General features: G+C 37.2%; 1 protein-coding gene across 1 annotated transcript; it reads left to right on the forward strand.

The window, feature by feature from the left end:
• On the forward strand, window positions 1–15,303 carry LOC123768391 (enoyl-CoA delta isomerase 2). Its single transcript, XM_045758864.2, is given in 11 exon segments — window positions 1–191; window positions 7,494–7,636; window positions 7,825–8,018; window positions 8,681–8,806; window positions 8,972–9,150; window positions 11,029–11,092; window positions 11,095–11,148; window positions 11,895–12,014; window positions 13,535–13,579; window positions 13,581–13,706; window positions 15,061–15,303. Coding segments are annotated over 11 exon segments (1,188 nt in total). The 5' UTR covers window positions 1–147; the 3' UTR covers window positions 15,154–15,303.
• The last annotated feature ends 1,497 nt before the right edge of the window (window positions 15,304–16,800 follow it).

Genomic DNA, 16,800 nt, shown 5'->3' on the forward strand with positions numbered 1-16,800 from the left:
CTCTACTCTATACATACATCACCACAATACACTGCTCTACTCTATATATATGCACTACCACAATACGCTGCTCTACTCTATACATACAACACAGCAATACGCTTATTATTCATTTACGTGAAGTGGTAAACTTTGAGAGAGGAGGTCATGGCTGGTGTGAGATATTTAGCCCGACATGTCGGTGTCTGCAGGTTTGTAATGATAATGTTCACTAGTTTATTTGGAGGAAAGTACATAACTACAAATTGAGTTACAAGATGGATCTTGGATCTGTAGATAGAGCCAGTGTATATACTGTGCCTAAAGGCACTAATTGGCACAGCTATTCGATGATCAACTTGTCCTGCCCATATGGCCGAAAATGGAATTTGAAAATAAATTTTGGACTTTTTTTTTTTTTTTTATCCAAAACAACAAGTTAAGGGTCCTCTGGTAGGGTTAGGAGGGCAAGAAGTTCTCCCCTAAGGTTTCAAAACGTCATGAAAACTGTTAATTGAAAGTTTCCTCTCCTAACCTAACTGAGTAAGCCGGAGTCTTGAGTACGGAACAGGAAAAAAAAAATTTATTCATCATTTTTGTGAGCCAATTTCATTTCAAATTATGTCTATTTTTGGCAATAGAGTGCATACGAACAAAAAGCGACGTTATCTTAAGAGGATGAGTTGCATGTAGAGGGGGTATATATATATATATTCTGGTATATACTGTCGTCAGGGTACAGGTGTCATGGGGGTATACAGCCTAGTCCTCTTGCTGCACTTAATAACAATTGGGCATAAGTTGTTCCTAGAGTACGTTGGCTCAATACAAGTGATCATTGATTGTATCGGGTCATTATTGATGTTCGACTCGTAATGGAGAAAGTACAACACTTTTCTGGAGTTATATATGAAAATTGTTTATGTAATTCTTGTACCCAAAATCTAGTTATGTATATGGTTGAACCCTTGTTAGAATCTGACCAGACTGTCAATTGGGTTAACCCATGTGTTGCGTCTCCACAATGGTCGCCCAAGTTAAAATCGGTGAACACCCAAAGAATATTGTTGGGGCTCTTGATAACTTATTAAACCAAAAATCCAAAGGTTTATTAATGTTAGGTTTGGTTAGGTTAAATCAATTCAGTGTTTTATCACTGTGCCATGGGGACTTCATATCTATGGGAAAATTTTGAACATTAAAATCGACGTTTGCCAATTTTAACTTAGGCAACCCCATTGTGGAAACGCAACACATTGGTTGACCCAATTGCTACTTGGGTCAGATTTCATTATAGTTCGGAACACTATCTACATGTGCAAAACCTTGTTCCTAAATGCTAATCTTGATCTGAAACTTCTCCTTGATACATGTAATAGAACCCATGAGCACCACACCAGAAATAAATATATCTTTGATATCCCATATTAGTGGCTTTAGGTATTGTATGTACTAGCTCAATCTATAAATCCAACATTATGTTTGTAACATCTTCTATGTATGAACATTTACCGGAATAAACATTTTGATTCGATTTTGATCCCCAGAGTCAGACTAAATCTGTGCAAACACTTGATGCAAATAAAAGGACTCAGTCTTTGGAACTCACTCCCCTGATGAATTAAAAAAATTGTCCAACCTATGCCCTGTTCAAAAGTAAAACCAAAAAGTACCTAATTTTATCTTCAAAGTTTCTTACCTTGTGAGGTCAACCTCGCACTGTATCTTGTCCTACCCACTTCCCCAATATTTGTACAGTACTGTACTTAAGACATATCTTTACCAGTGTAATCACCTCTGTCAACTTGCGTTGTAGCTATTTGTTGACCAAACCACTCGCTAGAAGTTGATAAGACGACGACGATTCGCCTTCACAATCGACTTGATAATGGTCCAGGACGGAACGAAAGGTTGTCGTCTTCTCATCTTCTAGTGTGTGGTTTGGTCAACATTCTTCAGCCACGTTATTGTGACTCGTCATCTGCTTGAAGTTATTTGTTGATATAAAAACCTTATATTGCGTATTAATGACTTTAGGCTTTGTATGTACTAGCTCTATCTAGAAATCCAACATTATGTTTGTAACTCATCTTGTATGTATGTGCTTTTACGTGAATAAACATTTTATTTGATTTGACATGTTAAATTAAGGACCTGTCCAAAATGCTATGCGTGTTAGTGGCTTTGCATGAATGTAAAAATACCAATCATATGTAATCTCACCAACCCATTGTACCTTCTTACAAATAAATTATTATTATTATTATTATTATTATATTTGCCTGAATTTACCTGAGGGCACCTATTTACAGATATGTACTTACCTAGTTGTGCATGTGGGGGTTGAGTTTTGGCTCTGGTCCTGCTGCTCAACTGGTGTACAGATTCCTGAGCCTACTGGGCTCTGTGAACAGAGGCATTTGGTGAAAGGAAATGTGCCCAATTATTTCTGTCCCAACCCAGGCATTGAACATGGGATCCCTGATTGAGAGTTGAGAATAATGCCAACTGTACTTCAATTCATCCTTTAGCCATTCTCCTCATACAGGGGGACCAGCCCTTTTGTCTTCAACCAACTTTGAGCTTTCTACTAATCTTTGTGTGTATGATTCTAGGATGAAACTTTTAACTTTTTTTCTGGGGAGCAGGTGGCATCTGACCTCGTGTAGGATCTTGTCTGGAGGCATTCATGGATTGTCAGTCCCAGTATCATCATTCTACTCAGTAAGGCTCTTGTATCTGAGTGCAGACATTGAGTCACAACAATGTGTCTTGAAGATACTAGATCTAAACCACAACCCAGAAGACGAGATGATGATGTTTTGGTCCATCCTGAATTATCGATTGATAATCGACTTATCAAGTCGATTGTGATGATGGTCCAGGACAGACCGAAACGTTGTCGTCTCCTCATCTTCTGGTGTGTGGTTTAGTTCTCGTATATCTCAGCGTTATGACTAAGGCAGTCATGGGCTTCTCCTGGAGCACAATTCCTGTGATTGGTCTTCCATGAGGCTCTTAGTTGTGTCCTGCATAGATGTCTGCTTTGGGGGGGGGGGGGAGATGGGCTTTGATGTCCACAGTTTTGAAAGCTTGCCTCCCACATCTCACCTCTTTTTCCTCTAGTTGGGAAAGGTGCTCTATGGAACAAACTGTTGTTTTTCCTGCCACTTCTTCCCAAGCAGCTGCTATTTATATCACCTGACAGCTCAAGTCACCATATCTTCATTGAAGTTATGGTGACTTCTGCTGACAACTGCCTAAGGGAGCAATTGAGTGGAATAGCTCAGCAATAAAGCTTTAAATGCATAGGAAAAATATTTCTCTGAGCAGTAAACTTGTTTTCTCCCATTCCTCTCTTCTCTGTTTCCCCAATGTTTGAGGGTGAGTTTTTCTTATCTCGGATTTTGGTCAATTTCAAGAAGGTTGGGGCTGGATGGCCAGGTTGTTCGACAATTAACTAGAGCACAGCTTGGCAGTCTTTGCATTGCTAAATTATGCCAGAAAAGGCTTTTTTACCATTTTCATATAATGAGTTTGTCCACCTTTTGAGCTAGATTGAGATCTCTCCAATGGTTCCCTAGTACTGTACCAGTATGACCAGGCAGGGAGTGTGAAAAAATACTGAGATTATGTTGATAAAGAGAATTACATAGGCCTTGAAAATTAAGTACTGAATATAATTAATTAAAATGCAAAAATAAAACATGCAAATTCTTATCTAAGGGCAGAGGTCCTATGTTTAGGCTGTAAGTCCAGTTTCTCTGTGTCCTTGATACTGGTAATGGGCTGTAGCTATACTGGTAATGGGCTGTAGCTATACTGGTAATGATACTGTTAGTAATGGGCTACAGGTAATGGACTGTAGGAGCCCATTACCCATTAATACCTGCAGGTATTTCAACACATTTAGCTTGTATTTTATACAAGGATATGATAATTAACCGTTTTATAACTGTAAACTCTGGTATGGTTTATTATAAAAAAATCTGAACTAGGTACATAATTTAACCTAGCTCTAGAATTATTGTAACAGCCAACTATCAATTGTTCTGATACTCTCAACAAAGTAGTTGTATAATACAAGCATAAAGCATAATGCAAAGAAAATATTCTATGCAATAAAATAAACTAATTTGATAAATTAAGATTAATGGATATGGCAATTAAATGTATGATGAGTTATACTAAAGAATTAGATATACAAGATTATAGACATTCAGATTTATATTTATATTCAGCCATAACAGAGGTTCAGTCACTGAAGAAGTAAATCAACTCACTAATTGGTGAGGCATTGCCTCGCTGCCTAACGACTCAATTTATATACGGATGTATTAATGTCATAAAGCAAACTATTGGCCAATCTATGCTGTAAAACAATTATTAAGTTATCCTGAAATTGAGAACCGGAGCTTAATCTGGCAAGTTGTCAGATGATGTTTCTCCTGTTGAAACAAAGCTCTATATTTTGATGGGGATATGGCAGCCTTGATGTTGGTTATATCCCTGGTAGCTTTTGCTGTGGGATGGCTTCTTGAAGCAGTTGCTAGGATGAGGTCACAATGGAGGGAATGTGGCGAGACTCCTAACACCCGAGCTAGACCTCACTCCTCTTGAAAAGAGTTCTTATGGTCAAATCACAGATCAGATTATAGATCATGGATTTCTCAAGTATCTAGGGAATTATCACTGGTGATTAGATAAGTAGTATTTCAGGTAATGTCCATTAAAAATGTTATCAACACCACTTTGATGTTTAAAATCCTGGGCACTTTTTCCCCACTCTGGTCCTGGGCACTTCTCCCCACTGGCAGCGTCCTCCTTCACTCTAGCAAAGGTGCCAACAATGATTATAAGTTGATTATTTTCATTATTTAGACTGATTATTGTGATGAAGTTATAACACAAGATAAACACATAGTGGATTTAAAGATTATTGACAGTACAGTACTTGATAATACAATGTCATTTATTAAGGATTTTGAAAATACATCACTGGAAGCTATTATTTCATTCCAACAATATTTTTTTTTATCCTGGAAGCTTCTAGATTTTTTATATTACATGGACATAGTCACAGGAGCCCAACAGCTGAGTGGACCCCGCCAAATACACACCGAAACTACGACGTTGGTGCAACGTTCAAACAAGTTTTAACACCTAACCAGTTATAGCAACCAATATAGCAAGTTGTAACAACATTCTAATATGTCATAAACACGTTAAGCCAAGATGTAATAACTTTATTACAAGTTGTAATAAGCGGAAAATAGAGACAGTTTCGATTTGTGTTTTCAGGGACAGCACTTCGGGTTCGTAGTCCTGAGGTTCTGGGGTTGATTCCCAGTGGAGGCGGAAACAAACGGGCAGCGTTTCTTTCACCCTGATGCCTCTGTTACTCAGCAGTAACCTGGGAGTTACAGCTGCTACAGGCTACTTCCTGGGGGTGAGGTCAAGGACCGGGCCGCGGGGACGCTAAGCCCCGAAATCATCTCAACATAACCTCAAGAAGATAACATGCATTGAGCCCAGTGGTACACATGACCAAAGTGTCATGAAGGCTTCTGATGTAGATACAGATGATCTTTAACCATTAAACTGTGCAAAACATCATACGTCTTGCACAATTTATCGACAGTTACTCAAGACATCATTTGATGTTTAGGAGTACCATGCAAGATTTAAAAGTCCCCCGGCTACATGGGGTTCACATCAGTTTCCTCAGGGCTCTAGTAACCCCTCCCCATCTTGAAAAAAATCCTGAGTCCCTTTCTTTCCTTCTAGGGCCCTAGTAAGAAAATAATGACCATTGCTTGGCAACATCACCATCCAATGTCTGAACATTAGGGCAACCATAGAGGAAACACTAAACTTTTAGCAACAGCAAATGAGTGATTACTATGTATATATTTGAGGCAAAATGTGTGCCATGTGCAATTTTAAGATTTAGGCTTATAATATATGTATACATATATTATTTTGAAAAAGTACGTATGTGGCTGTGTATATCAATACAGTACTCGTATATCCATACATACTTATATTTTCAAAGTTATACATAATAGTACCTTTGACACACAAATACAATCTGTTAGCATGAAAAAACTAAATAAATTGAAACAATTAAAATATATCAACAAAGTTATTACCATGCGGCACTTCATCTCATTTTACCTAAAAATATGCAACTTCTCCAGGCCACTACAGCTAAACCACAAGAGCTAGAGACTTTTTAATTGGATTTTTGTGCTTCCTGAAGGCTAATTAACAATGTCATAAGAAAAACAATTTTCAGAACAATTTTTTTTCTTGAGCACATGGGGGTATGTCAGCTGTTAACAGTTAATAGTCTAAGGGGTAGACCATCAGTAGATATGATTCTGAGGTAATTTATTGATATAATGTGGAAATATTGCATTCCTTAGATAATGATATGGATATGGTGAGTGGAGTTTTCCACAAGCAGGGACAGTTTTAAAAGTTCTCCTTGGTTTTAAGGTAGACTGTTGACATACTTTGATAGGTCCTATTCTTGCTTCAGGACCAATCCAATGTACTGCTCAGAAAATTGCTTTTTATGTGGACTTTAGTACAGTGGAACCTCGGTTTTTGAGTGCCCATTTTCGTATTTTTCGATTCTCGAGCTCAATTTCTTCGAAAAATTTGACTCGGTACTCGTAGTTTGCCTTGGTGCTCAAGTTTGTTGATACACGTATGGACTGAACGAGCACATGTCGCTCTTCAGACTACCAGTGTCTCCCGCCTAGTGATCGTGCTTAAATTCTTTGTGAAGAATTTAATTGTTTTTGCGCTTTTTTGGTTTCTGAACATAAACGTTCTTATTATATATCATGCCATTGGTTCCAAGTAATGTTCAACCTAAGAAAATAGTTGTGAGGATGACGATAGAGGAAAACAAGAAATCATTCATAGTGAGACAATGTGATGTCTGACTACAGATAAGTATTAAAACATAGGGAAAAACAAGTGTCTATAGACAGATTCTTAGTCAGACAAGAGAGCAGTGAGCCACAACCAGGTCCTAGTGGTATGCCTGTCAAACGTAAGAGAGAGGTCAAGGACCTCTCATGTCATCGCTGCTTGATGTTATAATGGAAGGGGACTTCCCTTCCAAACACTAACACCTCTCCTCCTACTCCCCCCCCCCCCCTCCTCATCGTCTTCCATATGTCAACAAGAGTCCTCCATAAAGGTAAGGCACTATGAGTAGTTTTCTGTATAAAATGTATGTTTTTAGTTAATATTTTTGGGGTGTGGAACGGATTAATTCAATTTACATTATTTCTTATGGGAAAATTTGTCTCTGTATTTGTATTTTTCAGCATTCGTAATGTCTGTGGGAATGGATTAACTACAAAAACTGAGGTACCCCTGTATTACATAAAACTGAATGCATTTTCTGAAATAAGAAGCTTGGGATACAATCCTTCTATGTATTAATGTGATAGCTTTTGGCCAAGAATGTTTATTCTTTCAAGCTTATTTTTCAGATATGGTATTCATGCTCTTCTGAAGGCACCAATTAATAAGGCCCCAGCATGGGGCATCGTGCCACAGGTTAGGCTCATGAGTGGACTTAGTGCACAGTTTGAGGAAGCCAAAGCCCGGCTTGGTTCATTAAAGGAAGATCCTGGTAGGTATTTTATGAGTTTTCATAAGGACTGAAGTTGTTAAATCCTTAGTGTTGTGTGAAAAGTTTAAGTACAGTACCATTGTTTAAATTATTGGAGACATTAAATATAACATTTACCTGTATGAGACCTGTATATGGCTGTGTAGCACTTGTGTGGGACCACTTCTTTATATAGCATTCCCTTGTAGGTAATGATGCAAAATTGAAGATATACGCACTGTTCAAGCAGTCCACATCTGGTGCTGTGACAAGCAAGCGCCCAGGGATGATGGAGTTTGTAGCGCGTGCTAAGTGGGATGCTTGGAATGCACTTGGCACTATAAGTAAAGAGGATGCTCAGAAAGCCTATATTGAACTAGTCAATTCACTTGTGAAAGAAGAGGTACTTAAATTTGTTTTGCATAAGATTATGTAAGATTGGGATAAATTGAAGAGCTATTTATTTAAAAAATGTTATTGTAAAGAAATTTTAAGTAAATAAATCATTGTTGTAATCAATTGTAGTGCCTTTATGTAAAGCATAGGTACTGTACTTGTAAATTGGAGTGGCATATGTTGAATTTTTATAAGCATTTGGTGTAGCTAGGAATTATCATCACACCGTAAAGAGCAAAGAACACCAACATAAGAAACATTTCCTTAAGAACTGTATATCTTTCTTGGTTGTTGTGCTGTTACAATTTGATCTTGATGGTGAAAAATAGCAAGGTTTAATTTTTTTTTAGTAATTTTGTACTTAACATTACTGTACTTACACATTGAAGTTTATATGCAAAACTAGGTGGAAAGGAGGATTGTTTAATTTTGAGTATATAAATGGAAAACTTATGGAAGACCAATATTTATCATTATTATTATTTCACTCGAGATATCTATGTACTAAAATGACCCATCTAGATTTGAAATAAAATGTAAAGTTCTATACTACCAAGCAGTATTATGAAAAGTTGTGATAGTTAAAGTTTAGAAATGATGTGGTGATTAGGAAATGTGTTTCTAATGATACGGCAGAGAATAGTATTACTAATTTTGTATAATTTTCAGGAAGAGACTACAGCATCACAGGTAGACTCTGGTCAAAAATATAAAACACTCCTGGTATCTTGTGATAATCGTCTTCGTACAATAACCCTTAATCGCCCATCCAAGAAAAATGCACTCACTCCAGAAGTAAGCCTTATCCTCCGTGTTTGTGTGTGTCCTTGTATGTTTCTCTCATGTTACTGTATATAATAATGAGTGTATTGCATATACAAATATTTTTAGTAACTTAAAAGTCCCTAAGCTAGTCGTTTTTGTCCATGTTATCTTTAGAACAAAATATCTTGTTTGTAGATGTATGAAGAGTGGATGGCTGCTCTGAAAGAAGCCGCAGAAGATCCCAACACTACGATTACAGCAATCACAGGGTCTGGGGACTACTATTGCTCAGGGAATGATCTTTCCAATTTTGCCAATGTTGATCCTAGCAATATGCACAATGCTTCCAAGGAAGGTGGAGTTCTGCTGGAGCGGTAAGAATTGGGATGAATCTTCATGTTTAACATACACCTGTCGGTAAAAAGCAGGCATGGGGCACCTGTCGGTAAAAGGCGGGTGTGGGGGCACCTGTCGGTAAAAGGCGGGTGGGGGCACCTGTCGGTAAAAGGCGGGCGTGGGGGCACCTGTCGGTAAAAGGCGGGTGTGGGGGCACCTGTCGGTAAAAGGCGGGCGTGGGGGCACCTGTCGGTAAAAGGCGGGCATGGGGGCACCTGTTGGTAAAAGGCGGGCATGGGGGCACCTATCGGTTAAGCAGGTGTGGGACTATTAACTGTAATTAACAATTACAGGTATGAGCTCAGCATACTGTATATAGTGTAAACTTGTTAGGCTGGGTCATAACACCGCTACACTCTGAAGCTTGGTAACTGCAATATCTTGCAAATTGGGGTCTCCTTTACTTCTGGCCAGCTATGTACTTTTGTTACCATCGGGACACTAATTGTAGCTATACACTTAACACTTTCGCGCTCTCGGCGCTCAAAAAAAAACAATACCCCAGATGCTTTCGGCACTTCGCGCGCCTATGCGGTAAGACTGAAAAAGTGTACACTCTTTTGACTGTCCTGACAACAATTGAAGGCGCACGTATTTAAATTTGGTATCACTGTGTTCGCAATGAAATTGTCTATAAGAGCATACCTATAAAATGCCGTCCAAGCATAAGGAGTATCAACACCAAATAAAAAACTATGCAGATCACTCGCCGAGAGCGCCAAACAGCAACAAAATGTTTCCACTCTCTTAATGGTTGCGAAGCCTACAGTTGTCCTACATCGCTAATTTTGGTATCATTGGAATCGCAATAAAATTCTCTACACGGACATATGCATATGAATGTTTAATATAGGTAATTGCCCACCCGCAAGAGAGTGTGAAGTGGAGAGTAGTTAGCCGCGAGCGCACTGGCGAAAACACAGGGGGGAAATCATGCTTGGAAAGTTTATACGTTTCCTGACCCTACTTTTCTATGTACGTATTTCTTTTTTATACCAATGTGTTCGCAATAAAATTTTCTATAAGATGAACTGTATAACATTTGTACAAAGCATGTGTAAGAGAAGCGCCAAATATAGAACCACGTCGCTCAGTATGCGTTCGCGGCAGAAACGAACGCATTGTTTTCGTTCGTTTGATGTTTGTCATGTTTATACTTGTTGAAACATTTTATAATTTGTATGACAGTGATCGCAGTAAAATTCCCTACACAGACATATACATAACACATACAAATATTTCCCACGTGTTGGATATATCAACGGCTAAACGGAACCCACTGCCACACGCTCGCCACACCCCCAAACATACTTTGTGTATTTTTTTTTTACTCATAGAAGTTTGTGATATAATATTCATTATGGTAACAAAAAATTCGCAAATAAATTCTCTACAAAACAAAAGTATCCCCATCCATTTCGGTTAAAAAATGGAATTTATAGAAATATTTTTTCGATGGACGAGAAAAGTAGGCTGTTATGCGGAATCGTAAGAAAAAACGGCGACGAGTTATCTCTAATCTAAAGCGCGAAAGTGTTAAATGGTGTAGTTGTATAGGTGAACATCTACTTGTTTCCTGTTGATACTCTCTTAAGTATATTGTTCAGCTTCTCATTTTTTTTTATCCACAGCATATTGGTTTTATACAGTACTCTGTTCCTTTGGAGTTAAGAGAACCATTTGGTTTCTCGTGAATTTAAAATACACTGTAGTGTGTTCTTACACAAAGTATCGATCTTATTTATGTTAACGTGTTAATGCTTTTAATATCAAAGCGTTTTGCCAGTACACTTTAATGTTTTAATTTTTCAACTATTATTTTACTTAATATACACATACTGTATATGATTTTCCAGGTTTGTGTCTGCTTTTATTGATTTCCCAAAGCCCCTAATAGCTGTTGTTAATGGTCCCTGCAATTGGAAGTCTCTGTCACGATCATGGCGCTGTTTGATGCTGTTTATGCTTCAGACAAGGTGAGTTTGTGTGTTTGTATAAGAGTTAGAAATGCAAAAATAATGTGCAGTACATAAGTTTGCAAAGTCTTGGAATATATGCTATATGTTATAAGGGTGATGATCCATATCTATAGGAAGAAAATTTAAGTTGGCAAATTTTTTCTTCATGCCTGCCCTCTTTCTATTAGATCTAGGAAACATAAATACCTAATTGTAATTGTAAGTAATTGCTAATTGTAAGGAGGTGAGTAAGGAGGGATAAAAGATAAACTGGTATAAGCAGAAACCAAATTAATACATAATGGCAAAACCAATTTTCACTTAAAAGTTCAAATTGGAGGTCAGGAAAATACAAGACAACCAAAATTAGTTCTGTGGTGTGAAGAACATAATAGAAATAGGGACTCCATTACTTCAATCATGGTATTGCTTCCAATGTCAACTAAAGCTAATAGGTCTAATACTTAATAGATGCACAAATTGGCCATCTATTGTGCGATGTGGGGCACATGTTTAAACATTGGTGAAGAAGTCTTTTGACTTTGCCTTGGGCTAGTCTCGATTCTTTGACAAGTAGCTGTACTGTATTTCTATTGCATTCATGATAATATTAATGAAGGGAAATGTTAATGTGCTGCTTTATTTCATAATTTTTAAGGTTCATATTTGGTAGTCTTTTAAAATAATATACTGTACTGTACATAAATCTAAGTTTTAGGTGTTTCAGAGTTTATAGTCACAGCTAATCCAATATTACTCATCAGGCAACTTTCAACACTCCATTCAGTGCACTTGGGCAGTCTCCTGAAGGCTGCTCTTCATACTTGTTCCCAAAGATTATGGGTCCAGGGAAAGCTGCAGAGATGCTCCTCTTCAACAAGAAGGTCTGTGATTACTACTACTACAGTTGCTCAACCACTTGGACTGGATGGTAGTGATGGTCTCACTTCTTGCAGGGTGGCATTTGATTCCAGGCCATCCAAGTGGTTGGGCACCATTCCTTTTCTTCATCCTATCTCAAAACATTGTCCTCATATCCCTACCACTTGCTGTATAATCATAAAGGCGTAGTACTTTCTCCAGATAATTCCCTAACCTTACCTTCTCCTTCAGACATGGCCAGTGTTTGTGTTTTCAATGGGAGTTGCATTGCAAACCAATTGTTTAGTGTTTAGTGATAAAAGCACCAATTTTGCTGAACATGTGTTAAGCACTAATATGTTAGGAAATTAATTATACAGACACACAATCATACCTATGTATACATACACTGTACAATTTTAAAACAAAATTGTCAAAAATCCTTGATTTTGACTCATGGAAACACTGTTTCTGAACTAATTTAAATACAACTAAAAAGACTGTCTTTTATGTATGTGTTAAGAATTATTGGTCTGCTATGTGGGGGTCTAGTATTATGGAGTAGGGTCAGCAGTTAGGAATCAAGATGTATCCCAAGTAATGGAGATCTTAAAGGCCCGGCCCCCAATTAACATATACAACAGTAATACTTATAGTGGCTTTCTGAAAATGTCAGCTTAGAGGTAGATCATTGATCTCCTACATAGGAAGAATGGATACTCCTTTAAAACTAACTAACTTATTAAACCCTCTTAACAATCCCCCATATACATTCACAACAATAACTACTTTACCACACTATCTTACGTTAAAGGCCTTGGTCCACATAAGCAGGATACAAGGTTTTACAACTAGCACAAGCTAGGGTAAAGTCTACTAGGCAAGGGACACTAGCAAGGACTCTAGGTAGCTTACTGGTATTACGGGAGCTCACAGTGGTTCCACTGGGACACCCTTAGTTACTTAGCAATATAAACACTAGTGATCCCTAATTAATTAATACACATTAATATTATACACATTACTACACACTTATGCCAGAAAATGAGAATACAGCACATTACTTATCTTGGTAAACTAGACACAGAATAAGGTAAGGGAGAGAAGCAGGAGGAAGGGGAGAGGGATGCAGAGATGTTTACACCACGATGCCAGCCAGAGAAGGCCGCTTCAGGCCCCCAGTCCCAGAACTCCCGGGCTGACTCGCTGGCGGCCGACTACTCAGCTAATCGTACAGCAGCCCTATATCCCAGTTTACTCAGATCTACTTTACTAATACTTTCTAATCATTTGTAAACATAGTTGATGCCTATTTTATTAATTAATAATCAACCATAAGCTCAGTCTTTAAATGCTCTGTGAGAAACAAGAATCATCTTATGTCTGGCAGGGAAGATACAAACAGACACACATCGACAAGCGCATCAAATAATATAAAGTAGTTTATTTAGCTCAATTTGACCTCTGGTTTCCAACTGAGGAACCCAGGGTCGTAACAGTATGTACTGTACATAATTTACTAATTGTTATGTGAAATCCACAGATCACAGCACAGGAGGCCTATAACATTGGTTTAGTGACCGATGTGTTTCCCTGAGGACAGTTTCCAGAATGAAGTTTGGCCCAAACTACAAGCCTATGCTAAGCTTCCTATAAAGTCCCTTGTCTACTCTAAAGCCCTGACACGAGATTTGGAGAAGGATACTCTTCATAAGGTAATATTTGTTCTTTGTGTATTGGAAAACCAGTTGGTTAAGGGTGTGGAATTTTTATGGTAAATTTATATTTTCCCCTCCCTTGCTCCACTACCCCCTAGTTTGTGAAGAAAAATTAAACTAAAGAAAAACCTTCCCCATTGTCATTCTCCACTCTCGCCACTTTGTCCTCCTTTTCTTCTGACACTGACCCTTCGTCCTCTTTGTTGTCTGCCGATGCCCCCTTGTCGTCTGCTGCTGCCTCCTTGTCCTCTTTGTTGTCTGTCGCTGCCCCCTCGTCGTCTCTGTTGTCAGTCGCTGCCCCCTCGTCATCTCTGTTGTCTGTCGCTGCCCCCTCGTCGTCTTTGTTGACTGCCACCATCACCTTGCCTCCCACCTCCTCATTGTTCTCTTTGTTGTTCTCCTTCCAGTTGCCCTGTCTTTGTTGCACTTATCCTTTCCCTCATTGTTGTCTTCTGCCTCCTCCACACTATCCTCTCCTCCCTTTCTTCATTGTTCACTCCTTCCTTTATGTTGTCTACTTTCACTGCCACCTTGTCCTATGCATTAATTTTCATTGTTAATGCCTTTTTACTGAACTGTTTTCCCTATTTTCATATTTAATATTTTTCTTACCAACTTTAATTTAGCACAAAATGCTGAGAGCATATAAGCCCTTATAGATTATAAGTAAAAAGTCACTAAAATCAACTCAACAAATACTGTACACTGTTAAACTGTACTGATTTTCAGGTAGTACTCTTGAGTATAGTCAAAAGTAGATCTGATGATATATTAATTGAAAATTCAAAATATCAGGAACAAATGTGTCGAAAAATGAGCCATGGTGAGCAGGCAAATGTATGTTTATAATACTTTTTGAGGAGAGCTATTCTGACACGCTGAGCTAGCCATCTGGTTAGCTCCAAGCCTATTAAGTCCCACCAGGCCCTTGTGAATCATAAGTACTTACTGGAGACCACTAGCTGAATCTGGTCCACTTTTTTAGAAGTAGAGGGAGCCTGGGGATTCTAGATCAACCCACGTCCAGAAGACAAAGGACCAGAAAGGCAGACCACCTCAAAATAAGCAACTGCATGAAGAAACATTGACAAGCTTTAGGAATGCCAAATTGATGTCAGAATCAAATACTGTTGTTAAAACTTTATTCAATTATTCAATGATACAGCTGTAATACTAAAGGGTTTTAATGTGTTAAAACATGAACACAGAATGAAACAGGTGGTGGGGTCCCAATTATTTCATCTAAGCAGAAATGTACAGTATTTTCTTTTCATTGTTATTATGTTAGTAAAATGTTAAATTAACTTTTAACAGTTTTTCACTACATTTTGTGGCACCTTTTTGTCATCAGGTGAATGCAGCTGAATGCGAACGTCTGGTTGAGCGGTGGGTGTCTGACGACTGCCTCGACGCTATTATGAGGTTCTTTAACCGCAAGTCATAGAAAACTTGTAAAAATGTATGCATATTTAAATGTTTTAAAATGGTAACAAAAATAAAATTCACACTATAATATTTGAGGTGTCCAAAACAAATTTATATAAATTTCATACCTGAAGCATCTTTATTGCTATTCATGCTACAGGTAGATGTTTACTTTCTGTAATACTGTATTATCATTTAATGTCATTATACTATGGATATAGAAATGTTTATACAGAAGTATAAAGTATATTACTATATACTAATTCTGATGGTTGGCATCTTAAGTATAAATAAAATATTATATGTTGAATTGCAGAACATAATTACCCATTCTGATAAACAATTTAAACCGATGACTGGAGTTTACTGAAAATAAATTAACATCCATAATTAATTTTTGTAGATTAAAATTATGCAATGTATTTCTTTTAAAGATAGTGAAATGATTTAATTACTTATGGAAGGAAGTTCGACTTTATATTGTAATATTTTGGTAAAATTTTGGACACCTTATAAAAGGCTCATAATTTTTGTATAGAAAATAAAGTGAAAAACATTGTGAACAAATTATGAAAATTTATTACAGTATACAGCAATTTTAGTATTTGTTTTTTTTTAACTTGCTTATTCATAAGTAATTGAAATTCATTAATTGTTCAATTTTATTTTTGTAAGATAAAATTATAATTAGGAAAAAATACATAGAATGTGTAGTGTATTTCTACTTATGAAGCACAATACTGTGTAAAGTTTTTTTTTAGTGAAGCAATTGCAATATTTTCTTATTGATAATACATCTCGATTTGTATTGAGAATGAAAAAGAACTAAGAGCACATAACAATGCAAATAGTTATAATATTTCATAGTATTTAGAATAAATGTATATTTTTAAAAGCATTCATTTGCTAATCTTTCAGAGGTAAGTTTTTTAAGTGGTATAGTGTTATATATGATCTAATAGTTAAACTGTAAAATGCTGTTGTAGAATTCTATTGCATATTTAAAGTACTGTACAATGGCTGTGACGAGGGTTGTACCCTCGTCACGGCCCTTGTGGATTTGTTCATTTGATGCATCATGCTATTGTGATTTCTGTGTGTACAAGAAATGCATTGCTGACAGGTTTCTTCTGCATGCAAGCTTATCTTTTAAGTGAAGCATTTAATAAACAAAATTTTGGAACTGGTGCTGGTTTTTTTTTCAGCATTACCCTCGTTTCTTTTGAGTTGGGGGTGAGGCAATATCAGCTTTAGAAAAAATGGAGTATGACAAAATACATATAGTGAAAGTTAAAATATAAAAAATATTGAGCACTTGTCAATTTGTTGTATTATTTGCACTATATATGTTCTTGAATGTGCAATAGCCATCTTTCTGCACTGAGAAGCATTAATAGTGTTCCTGGTAAATCTTGTTTTCTGGCCATCTTGCTTACTAAAAATGTGCACCATATATTAAAAAGTATTATATGAACATTGGGTATTTTGGCAAGTTAACTTTATGCAAATGTGAGAAAAGGGAAGGGAGAATGAAAAAAAGGGAAGGAGAGGTGGAAATTATGAATGAGGAAAGGAGATAATGAGGTGTGGAGAGAAGTGGGTGAAAAAGGTGGAGAGGGTGGAAAGATATATTCAGGTAAGAGAGGGGAGGTGACAAGGAATAAAG

This window comes from Procambarus clarkii, chromosome 35, assembly GCF_040958095.1.
Source record: "Procambarus clarkii isolate CNS0578487 chromosome 35, FALCON_Pclarkii_2.0, whole genome shotgun sequence".
Classification (NCBI taxonomy): domain Eukaryota; kingdom Metazoa; phylum Arthropoda; class Malacostraca; order Decapoda; family Cambaridae; genus Procambarus; species Procambarus clarkii.